General features: G+C 39.3%; 1 protein-coding gene across 1 annotated transcript in view; it reads right to left on the bottom strand.

Moving 5' to 3' along the window:
• Positions 1-11,080: 11,080 nt before the first annotated feature.
• The window catches only part of LOC135214416 (dnaJ homolog subfamily C member 7 homolog), a 1,619-nt gene continuing 199 nt past the window's right edge, over positions 11,081-12,500 (bottom strand). Inside the window, exon 1 of the mRNA XM_064248697.1 lies at positions 11,081-12,500. This exon is cut by the window's right edge and continues 199 nt beyond it. Coding sequence (XP_064104767.1) covers positions 11,223-12,470 — 1,248 coding nt within the window. The 5' untranslated portion in view covers positions 12,471-12,500 and the 3' untranslated portion in view covers positions 11,081-11,222.

Raw genomic sequence — 12,500 nt, 5'->3', positions numbered from 1 at the left:
GGATCCCACAATAAGCTGTAGGTCCTGTTGCTAGGTAACTAAAAATTGGGTTCCTGCTACGTAAAAATATGTAAATCCTTCGGGCCAGCCCTAGGAGAGCTGTTAATCAGCTCAGTGGTCTGGTAAAACTATGATATACTTAACTTAACTTTGACTCAGAGAATGAATTTGCCATAGTTTTCGACACCGCAATTCTCGATAGTTCGTTTCGCAAGAAGATTTTTTTTCCTCTCTCTCTCTTTCCATTCCAGCAGGACCTTTCAATCGTAACGAGTGGAATCAAATTGGGTATCTGACCTTCATCAACTATGGACAGTATGAAGCCGCTGCTTCAGGATTATTCGGAGCTCAGCGTTTTTTGCTAACAGGTAAAAGAGAGAGAGAGAGAGAGAGAATGTATTTTTACACTTACTGTCTAATTCACAATATTATAATTTTGCACTTTAAAAGATAATCAGAGTTACAAGATTTATGGAAAGTAGCTTATTGATGATATTATTGCTCATTTAGCACTCTTGTGTATTGAGGTTTGTAATACAGCCAAGCACGGACACGTGCCCGCACACATTTTATATATATATATATATATATATATATATATATATATATATATATATATATCATATATATATATAAATATATATACACGTATACACAAATAAAGGCGTCACCTTTATTTATACATAGCATCACGTTTTATATACTTCGTAATCAAGTTATTAATATATATATACATATAAATTCATATTATATTTTTTATTTATAGTATACATATATATGTATATTATATAAATATATATATTATATAATATAATATTTATATATATAATATATATATATATCTATATCTATATATATAGATATCATATATATATATATATATACATATATATATATATATATATATATATATATATGTGTGTGTGTGTGTGTGTGTGTGTGTGTATAGAGAGAGAGAGAGAGAGAGAGAGAGAGAGAGAGAGAGAGAGAGATAACAATTGTTTATCATTCAAATTAGTTTCCAAATATGGTGCCATACGGGAACATGAATCATTAGGATAGGTTGTTTGGCTGGCCTTATTCCAGCCAGGTCCATGACCATGGAATTGAAAGGAATAAGGGGTTTGCTATTGACCTCTGGATTTGGTCTTACCAACTACCTGTCTACATAACTTTGATTAGGATTTTTGTCTGTTATTCGTATGTTAGACTTGTCTACTTGCATGGGCATATACTGTACTGTGCCATCACATTAAGACGGTGCATGATTTTGATTTCAAATTTTTGCGTCAAAATTGCGCTGGAAGACTTCACTACATATCGTAGGCGCCCACATTTTCGTCCAGGTGCTAAAAATTGCTAAAATTTCGACAAAAATATCAAGAAACTTGAAATATAAACTCGGTACACGAGCACAGTTAAACCATGAGTATGGAATCCTACTGTTCATCAAGCATACTGAACATGGAACAACAAACGGAAGGTGTCGATTCCCCCAGAGTGACGCAGGGCCCCGGAAGACACACCAAGGATGCATCCTCGTCAAGAATGGCAACAACAGAAGCATTAAAGATCAAGAAGAGGGAGATAAAAAAGAAAAAGAAGAGAACACCGAAAAGGGAGAGAGCCCTGAAGAAAAACAATAGGAACCTCTTGGAAGAAATATACAGATTGATGGAAAACGAAGAAAACCTTCGCGAGCAGCTCCTACGAGAACATAGAAAGAACAAAGAGTTCGAGAAACTTCGACGACAGTTGCAGGAGGAGCAGTACATCAATCACCGTCTAGAGGAACTGATCAGAAAAGGTGAACTCCACATCATCTCTCTGGAAGTCGAACTTGATCGGTTGAGGGAGATGGTCAAAAGAAAAAAAAGTCTCATACAAAGAAAGGAAGAGAAAATGGCCATTTGCGACAGCTAGAGAAATCCAGGCATAGGTACAAGTGAGACCTGGCAGCGTCCAGTGTCTGATCCAGCTGAATACAGAGCGAACAGACTGTATAACGTAAATCAGTATGATGAATTGCAGGTCTGTATGACTGTGACGTATTACAAAGCTTTGTGTATGTAACCCCTAGTAATAATTGCACTTGAAGCCGTAAAAATAGCTTCTATGTCATTGTTAATAAATACTTGTAAGATTTAATCTTAATAATCCTTCCATCTAATGCAAAGTCACTTGAGAAGACTCTATCAACATTAACAGGGAGCCCATAGTGACGCAAGCCCTTACATAATTAATATGGACACTGTTAAATGCTTTTCCATAAAGGGATTTTTAAAAACTTCACACACTGAAGGATAATAAGAATTAGAAAAAGATATTCCATGTATGCAACTCCTTACAATTATATTATTATTATTATATTATTACACACTGTTTAACAATAATTTCCACAGACTTCTAATATTTTGCATACAGCATATTTTTCTCAAAACCTACGTAAATGCGACCCTCTATAGTTGCCACATTCTGTTCGGCCACCTTTCTTTGTTACATTTGCTATGAATTTCAGTTACCTTCAAAGGCTTCATGAACGCTACAAAAACTACTGAGGCAAGAATCAGCTTTCGTTTTCCTTCGTACAGATCAGAACGTTCGATCATCTGCCACTCCCACTTTTCTAGACCGTGGTCATACCTAACGTTTACCTTGGTCATACCAATCGAAAAATACAATACACGGCAAAGTGCAATTAACAGTGCTAATATACACGAAGTGCACTAACGCATATGCAACACGCCGGAACGGCTTATTTGAGCAGCCTGCCATTGAATACAAGAATCATTGCATTAAAGGGAGGGGGGTGGGGAATGAAGTAATGGGAGGGTAAAGACTATTCCCGTGCCCCGTCTAGCTTGGTAACTACTGGTTTAAGTGAGAAATTGTCTCCCTGTTTAGAGCAAGTCCCTTGAGGATGGAAGTAAAATCATACACAAAAGATGGGAAATTTCATAAACAAACCAAAAGACAAATATAACAAAAACATGAAAAAATTCTGTAAATATTCCCGTATTCAGTTTTACCCTATATGCTATTGAAAATGTAATTTACTAAATAATTGGCTTACCCGTTAGGTCTGAGAAAAAGATATCACTGAATGCATCATAACTGAGATATGTAAAAGTTTTCAAATGGTTTATGGTCTTGGGTATTAACCCGGTATGCATCCACCTATCCGTCACCTCCGAGGTTTATAGTATACTAAACATGATCCCCCTGGGCTCAAGGATATAATTTATTAATAAACGTACTACCGGGTTAATAACTGCGGCCAACATCAAGTTTCTCGCCCTTATTATACCTAAGAGCAACGAATCAAATCTATCAGGAAACGTGAAATTCATTCGTCAAACAAAATATCCAGCATACGAAACACTCATATTTAAACAACAGACGCCACATAGACCATGCATTAAAAGTAGACTAGGTTATGTTACCAAAAATCTTTCCGTCGTCGTAAGAAAAGCAAACTGTTCTTAGAGAATAACTAAAATTAAAATGTGCATAGTTCGAGGCATGTAATCTCTATATGTTTCAACATTTGGTATTGGTTATAGTATCAGAAAAAGTCAAATAGGCCACGTGGATAATAGCTCTTGGAATTTGCCGTCAACGAACAACCACGTAGGGGGGAAATGACAGCAAAGTATATTTCCTGAGTTCGATCTTTTATATTACTCTACAGAACATGTACTCACCATAAGCATAGTTGTTAAGTCAGCTCCTCTGTAAACATTGACGCACTCATGGTATTGTGTGATCCCAGCTACTGTTCACATTACATTAATCGTCAGACCGTCTGACTACCATGTGAAACTGGTTAACGTTTTTAACTCGTTACTCACAAACACAACTTACGCTATGGTTCTTTTCCCGAAGACTTGTGAATGGTATTTTCTTGTAATTCCAACTAAAAATATCGATTTTCCTTTACATTATTTCTTCAATACAAGCAGTTTTCAGAACAAGAGGGTGGTTTTGTAATATAACAGAAATAATCAACCAATTCCTCATTTCTAAGCACAACAATTGCTCATATGTTAGGGCAATATCTGTGTGATCCGATCACACGGCCCACCGTTATGGTGGCCGTTTATTCCCCGAACCCAATTTACTACCCCGGTCGAACTGCTTCGAAGATTTGAAATGTAACATGATCACTCTTTCATGTTGCCTAAATGCTTAACAGATGAAATTTATTGGCTAATCTGTCTAAGAGGAGAGAAAAACAGAACTTGGTGTTACGGGTATACATAAATGTGATTGCAATGGCAATTTTTTCGTCATGATTTGTAAATAAAATCTATCTGCGCAAGCGCAAATTACGATCAGGTAACCTCTTCTTTGTATTAAGCATAGTTTTGAAGTGCCTTTTTCTTATGGGTGTTGCTATCAAATGTGGGTTTTAAAGGGCAGAGCATCCCTTACGGTTAGACTGTGATGCAGCTTACCACTTACCAGCCAAGTAGCCCGTGCTGGCATTAGGCCAGCTCCACCAACAAAAGCAACAAGTACTACGGTCCGATGCTTTCAGTAGACCAATCCACCTACCTGACTGTACGTGTTATTTACCCCAAAACTCGGCTGCTCATTAAAACCTTCTACCTTATATGATTACCGAAGTAAACAAATATAAATGACACTTGTTTAAACCCTCAAAAAAAAAAGGTAAAAAGTTAAAGCTTCTTATTAAAATTACGGTGAAATCTCTCTCAAATTGATACGATGTTCATGTCATCTGCATTTGATGTTACTTCATTTCGTTCATGGCTCTCGTAAAAGAGAACACCTGAGCAAAGAAAAAATCGCCACTGCCCATTAAAGCTCAAAAGTGTTGACGGGAAAAATAAGAAAAATAAAAACTGTAGCTTAGCAAGTTAGCAGTTGATTGATACAGTTGAACTGGGAAGCCTCATCAGCAAGCGACAGCGTCTTTAAATACCAGGATCATTCACCTGTTTTTTTATACGTTTATAGATACATACATATGTGTGTGTGTGTTTAAGATATCAATGGCGTCCTTTCTTCTCAGAAACCATGTCTTGGCAAAGTATCAGTCATTTTTTAAGTACTTAAAAAAGTAACCATAGAAAAACGTTTCAAGTCTCACATAGTTTTAACATTTTCTTCCACCGATTATCCAGTGTCCTCCTGGAATCCCCTTTACTTTTGTTGGTTTAAACGTTTAAACAGTTGATTTGGTACTTCGATATTCAGTCGACAGTGGTGGGTCAGGATTTCGAGTGGGAAAACGAAGGTAATCCCCAGTCCAGAGTTGTGCACATCTTGCAGGGAACCCATAGTGCGCATCGCTTCAAACAACCAATTGTATATCGATTTATTTTTCTGAAACAATACTTGAGATTTCTGCATGTAACTCAGTCGCATAGAAAATGAAAAAAAACCTTAACATTCTCAGGCAAGCACTCGAATGTCAACACACAGTTATATCACAGGATCACAATGGAATAGCGCCATTGCTTGCCTCTCGTGGCCCGCATACCTCACAGCCATATCCCCAAGACCCTATGTCGAGGGTCACGATGGTAATAGAGCAGGAATTTCGTTCATCGAGAAGTTTTTTCTATTCTTCGTCGTTAATTGGTTTTGATGACTTCATTCCAAATGTTCTTTACTTTTATTAATTAATGGGCAAAGGTGTGAAGAAATCGAGTTGTCCGAAGTCGTACCAACTCTTCTGGAACGTGTAGTCGTACTGAGTGGTAAGGTTGGGATAGACCACCTCCCCTCCGGCAAGATAGGAGCACCAGAACCCAAAGCTCCCCACCGTCATGATGCTGTGGTTGCAGGATGCCAAGAGTCCCATGTCTAGTTCTCGGGGAGACCCTGCAATTGCACGCACAGTCAGATTTCAGAACTGATAATACTTCTAGGAAAAAATTCTTTGTAAAAAAAAAAAAAAGCTCATGGTCTGGTTGTCTACATTATATACCAAGCCTGGTTGTTGTCAAAAATTAGCTAGGAGACAGACGTAAGTTAAAGAGGAGATTTTGCCAACAAATGGTTGAGAAAATGGTTTAACTTTTATTAAGTCTAAGATTACATCGGTCTAATCATTTGCCAACTTTTACAGAGAGAGAGAGAGAGAGAGAGAGAGAGAGAGAGAGAGAGAGAGAGAGAGAGAGAGAGAGACATAAAACTAAGGCTTTGCGGACGGAAAGAGCGGAAAAATGATCTAGCTCATACTTTGCGTATAGGGTACATATTTGTAAGTATTAATACAATTCAAATAAGAGGAAGGGAGGGGGCAGAGGGAGGTGTGGCTGGGCCGGCTTTTAAAACTAATTCTTTGTAAATAAAAAGGGAAAGAAAATTACCCACCTCGAACCGAGCGTGCATTAGTGCATCTGTGTAATCAGTCGCCGACTCGCCTGTCAAAATGTCAACAGTTGTTGACAGAGAGGGGTGGGAGATGAGTGGCGAAAACTAAGGAAAAGTTATTTAGCGTACCTGGCGTGTAGAGTACATCCGTATGGTTGGCAAAAGCCTTCATGACGTAATCCATATCGTCCGATGCCACAAGAAACCGAACCTTGGGAAATTTCTTTCTGTAGTAGGCCATTGATCGCTGGAAGTAAGCGTCTTCGGGTAACGTCGACTGAAACTTCTGGAAGAGGATTCGAACTCAAGGAAAGCATATCAAAATTTTATGGGAGTGTTGCAAATGTTGGTGAAACTGAGACTTTCATTTTTATTTATTTTCATATTGTATTACTAATAAACCTGTTCTTGTCTAAATCCTCTTTATCATGTCTTTGCTTTGTCACCTTTGGGGCTGCACAGAGGAATAATAATTCTTCTCACTCAATTCCTTTGGAACTTTTCTTTTAACGACATACTTTTCACACTCTGGTCAGCCCTTCGGTCACATGTTCACGGTTATACCACCGTACCACAGCACCTCTACTCCTGATGTGCTTACATCGTTCCTCTTGACTTGGCTCTATGGTTAAACGTCTGGGGTTCTCACATCGCCAGCTGGTACATTACATTTGCGCGCATTGCCCCTATGACTGAGCTCTAAAACCATTATCATTGCGCGCATCTTTCCATTACTATTGCGCGCAGGCATTTTTCAGGGTATTCCCGTAATCTCTGTTGTCAAACCCATTCTGAAGAAACGTTAGTTCTATTTTTTCCACCGATTATAGTCGTACAGCTATTATTGGTTCTTAGCCTTCCTTTGCAGGTTTTCACTGTACAGCGCCATGAAATTTCCGATGATTTAAGAATTCTGTTGATGCTGTAAGTGAATCCATCGCGAATCAAGGATTTCTTTCCTTTCCCGGTTTCAGATAGTGTGAATTCCATGCTGTTTGATTTCAGACTAAAAGAGAGAGCGACTGAAACTAACGTAGCTTATTTCAAGTGAATGCATCTTGTAAGCTGTGAACTGTCATAGTGTTCGAAAGTGTTCGTTATCTTATCATAACCATATGCTGTAGGACAGTTTGACAAGAAATGGCCGAAAGAAAGAGGGGGAAAGAGGCGCGCATCTGTAATAAATTTCAGCGTGAAATCGTAACACTTCTCAATACCTAAATGCGCGCAAATGTAATACGCCCTCGCCAGCAAGGCCAAAGATTCTGGTGGTTGGGCGACCACAGTGAGCTGCTAATCACGTAGGCAAGTGCATAAACAATACGTAATAATAACACACGAAAACGACAATTACCTTTATGAAATTAATATAATCGGTTCTCCTTACGTGAAACCCTACAGTCACTTCTGAATCAGTCCTTCTGTGCTGTGCCCAGAAGGCTTTGACCTGTAAAACAAAAGAAAAGGCGGCACAGCCTCACCAAATATTCTGTAATAATATGAGAGATAAAGAAAAAAACATGAAGAGGAAAATTACTTAAAGAAATCATTCGTAATACCATCAAAGCAATGCTGTCCATTCTATAAAAAAATTACAAAATATGCTCAGATTTTCAGGAAAATTTTTCAACAGTAGCATTCAGGATTTGGGGGATAACTTACATTTAACTGCAAGTGACCTGAACAAGGAGTGACAAACATACGATTAAAATGAGGCTGAGGGCCTGTTTTAGAATAGGTATTGGTTATGCAAACTTTAAGGTTAGCTTGATTAATTATATTTACACTCACAAATCATATCAGAAACAATGATAGAGCCCTATGGGTTTAAAGGGGACGTAAGGACCTTGTAACACAAAAGGTAATCAGTAATGGTATGTAGGAGACAAAAAAGGAAGGGAGGAATCCCGGAGCAATGCGAGGCGAGAATCTAGAATCTAGAATTGAAGCCCTGTGGATTCTGGATTCTCGCCTCGTATTGCTCCAGGATTCTTCCCAGAGCAACACGAGGTGAGCATTCCGAATCCACAGCAGATTCTGGATTTTGAATTCTGAATACAAAGCGGATTTAGAATCCATAGCCGCTCAATTGCAGCCTGGGCCCCATACCCTGAACGATTGTATGAACGATTGTCTGTATCGTTCGCAAAAACACTGTGTATGGGCTTGGCTGAATGCAAAAGTGGGCGGAGTTTCGTGTCTGGACGATCTCAGCGGGAATCTGTCAGGTTGCTGGCTTGCGACTTAAGTCTGTCACACACAGATCGTTTAAAGTATTAAAGTATGTGTTTGTCTGCCAATATAACGTTATCACGCATGTCTCTTCTAGAGATGATGCCTTGTCTTCTCGAGACAAAATCTTTGTTCAGACTGAAATCGGTGTGGAGATCGTTCATACTGTATGAATAGTATGTGTGTGTGGGTCGATAACGACAATCGTTCAGACAATCGTTCAGTGTATGGGGGCCTTAACAAAAGCGATTTTGCTCTGAGCATGGTTGTGTTATACACGTGGATGTACAAAAGACTGGATCACATGATGAATAACTTACATTGATGATCACTTAAAAGGAAGCAGTTACATTACTGAATATTTATGAAGGCAAGCAGTTACCTATGTTAAAAATCAATTTTGAATGAAAGAAGTTACATTGCTGGTTATTAACTCGACACATGTACGTTACTTAACAAGTGGTATAATCTCTGGCTGATCGCCAATAACAACGGAATTATAACACAGCATAGATAAAACACAATATCACTAGAACACAGTTCAACGGTAACACAATATAATAACGACATGACAATTATCTCGTTATCCTAAAAGGTAGCGATAGGCCAAGAGCAGCACAGGCAACTGGTATTGGCAACACATTTTCTCTATCTCTCACTCTCTCTCTCTCTCTCTCGAGACTGGCAACAATTCTCTCTCTTGATATACCTCCCCTCTATTAACTGGGTCATCAAATCAGAGTCGGAACTTACAAAAATATGCATTTATTTAAAAGCAAAGTATTAACTGAATAACTCAGACTCTTAACAGAATGATTAAATGGAATGTTATCTCAAAGTCCAAATAACTCAGATAACCCTTGGTAATTAATCTAACACCAACATTAGTTTAGCCATAACAGATAGGGATAGCCAAGACAGTAATTAGTCAACACCAACCCTAAAATATATATATTGTTCCTCTCCAAAACCATTCCCCTTTGTCAGAATCGCCCATTTCAGTTTAGAATCTCCAAGCACTTTCACAAAAGGCAAAAGCCTCCATGGCTTCGCCTGACTCCCGCAACAATCTCTCTCTGTGGCTTAGTTACATTGCTATTATGTACGGACATAGATCGTACGAACGCACGAACTCGCACACACTGTTCACGCCCAGAAACCACTTATATCCAGTTTTCAAAGGCACCTTTGACAAGAGCCCATGGCGACAGCAAGACTTGATCATACCTCCTCGAAGAAAGCTGTGTAAGCATTCCTAAGCTGTCGCTCGGACCACTCTGTCTCAAATGATGACTCCACATTCTAAGAAATGTCGCAGCATATCACATTATACATTATTTAAAATATATCATAGCAAATCCCCCTTTTTATGTAACAAATATAATGAGAGCACAACCTGATTATACCAAAGTACGATTACAGCACAAAGTATTTATAACACAATACAGGAATCCCTCAGGAAAATAGAGAGGAAATTAAGTCAGAGAGGGCAGCATTACTCGTCCTTCCACACTCTCTCTCCATGTGGTTAGCACGTGGTTTCGTATTCAATATAGCGGCCAGTTCACTCTTCTTTGGCCGGGGCGCAACATCCTGGGGCAGCCGCTCTCTCTCTCGAATCCAGGTAATCTGCTGGCACAAGTCACGGGCAGTCGAATGGACAAGAGATCATTAAGAGTTAATCCCTTAATGGAAGTGTGGAAGTGGTCTGTGGATTGGAGGGGCAAGTGATCCTGTATTCAATTATGAATAGAATTAAAGCTAAATATTTTGAATAAAATTTAAAATGTACATTATTTTGAATCAGAGATGGCGCAAACTTATTACTATTGGCCGAGCCGGGAACATCACTGAAGTCCTGATTTTTCCTCTGTGCGCTGGTTCGAATCCACGAGAGGACGAAATTATTATCAACTAAAAAATTCCCCTTTGGTTAACATATATGAAAATATATTAATTCCGAGGTAGGACGAATTGGATATCAAAGGACATTTGTAGCTTAATGCATATATATTTTAGAAGACTATAATTCAGTGGGCGTTTCTCCAGGAATTCTTCAGGAGCTGAAGACTGCTTAAAAGGATCCTGGAGTCGTGAAGGCGATTTCAAGAATTAGTGCTCCAGAAACCATGTTGGTTGTTTATCTGGTTTAATGGATGAGTTGATGTTATTGTTAAATGAAAGCAATGAAGCTGATGGACTGAATGACACTGTGCTCCACGTCACTGATTCTGCAACCCACAATAAGCGTAAATATTGGTTTTGTTTTGATATTTGGTTTCCCATAAAAAGAATCAAATGCTGTGCAATCTACACTAACCGTGAATCGTGGGTTTGTTTTGAAATTTTGTTTCCCATAAAAAAATAAAATGCGTTGCCACAAAGGACCCAGTCCACGACTGGCAGCTGCGTTTTAATATAACTGCATTACTGAACATGCTGTAGTATATGATTAATTGGTTTGGTATGCTTCGTATAAGGACTGAATAAAACTCATAAATATGATTAAACCAGTATGCTTTATTGATAAAACTTAACAAAAAAGGTCCTTACAAAAAATGTTTTGCCTTACCACAACACACTCCCAGAGGAGGCGGAGGTAGAACACTTTCCCTAAGATCTACGATCTTTAACCGAAGACTTCAAATCATGAAATTATGAATAATCCAATAAAAGAAACTGAAGATGTCATCGGGAGAATCCATCATAGGTGATTCGATCCTAGCATCTACATCGTGCCTTCTGTCCCGGTCGTATTTCTTCCGCTTGGCGTCATCAGTAAGCACAACCTTAGCGACGGCAATTCTCTTCATTTTCTCTTGAAAGGCTTTCAGGAGAAACTCGGGCTTACCCACATGCCTGTCCGGATGATAGATCATGGACAAATTCCTGAACGCTCTCAAAATCTCCTGTTTTGTGGCACTTTGTTTCACACCCAGAACTTCATAGTGGCTTTGCTCTTCCCATTTCTTCGCTGCTCTCCGAGCCTCTTCCACATTTTCCAGATTTCCTTCACTTTCTACTAGAGCATAGGCACTTTCAAAGTCGTCCACAGCAGGCGCAAAAAGTCCAAAGCTCAAGAGATGTCTCCCACGGAGTCCTAATAATCTCGAGCCATGAAGGCCCTTTTCCATTGCCTTTGTGACGTCCACAACGATTCCCAGGTGGTCTGGCCCATCAGACGCCGATTTAGCCTTAGCGTTCAAGAAAATCAGAAGGGCTTCTTCCTCTTGGGTGACATCCATAGTCAAGGCTTCTTCAAAGATGTTTATGGCATCACTGATACTGTCGCTCAAGAAAGCCCTCACTCCTTCGCAGATCAATCTGTTCGCTCTGTATTCAGCTGGATCAGACACTGGACGCTGGCAGGTCTCACTTGTATGCCTGGATTTCTCTAGCTGTCGTAAATGGCCATTTTCTCTATCTTTCTTTGTATGAGACTTTTTTCTTTTGATCATCTCCCTCAACCGATCAATCTCGACTTCCAGAGAGATGATGTGGAGTTCATCTTTTCTGTTCAGTTCCTCCAGACGGCGATTGATGTACTGCTCCTCCTGCAACTGTCGTCGAAGTTTCTTGAACTCTTTGTTCTTTCTACGTTCTCGGAGGAGCTGCTCGCGAAGATTTTCTTCGTTCTCCATCAATCTGTATATTTTTTCCAAGAGCTTCCTATTGTTTTTCTTCAGGGTTCTCTCCCTTTTCGGTGTTTTCTTCTTCTTCTTTCTTATCTCCCTTTTCTTGATCTTGAAAACTACTGTTGCTGCCATTCTTGACGAGGCTGCGTCCGTGGTGTATCTTCCAGGGAGCTGCGTCACTATGGGGGAATCGGCACCTTCCGTTTGTTGTTCCATGTTCAGTATGCTTGATGAACAGTAGGATTCCATACTCATGGTTTAACTGTGCTCGTGTACCGAGTTTAT

This window comes from Macrobrachium nipponense, chromosome 19, assembly GCF_015104395.2.
Source record: "Macrobrachium nipponense isolate FS-2020 chromosome 19, ASM1510439v2, whole genome shotgun sequence".
NCBI classification, from domain to species: domain Eukaryota; kingdom Metazoa; phylum Arthropoda; class Malacostraca; order Decapoda; family Palaemonidae; genus Macrobrachium; species Macrobrachium nipponense.
Note: the sequence above shows the minus strand (reverse complement) of the source record. Positions and strands in the feature narration are given on the sequence as shown.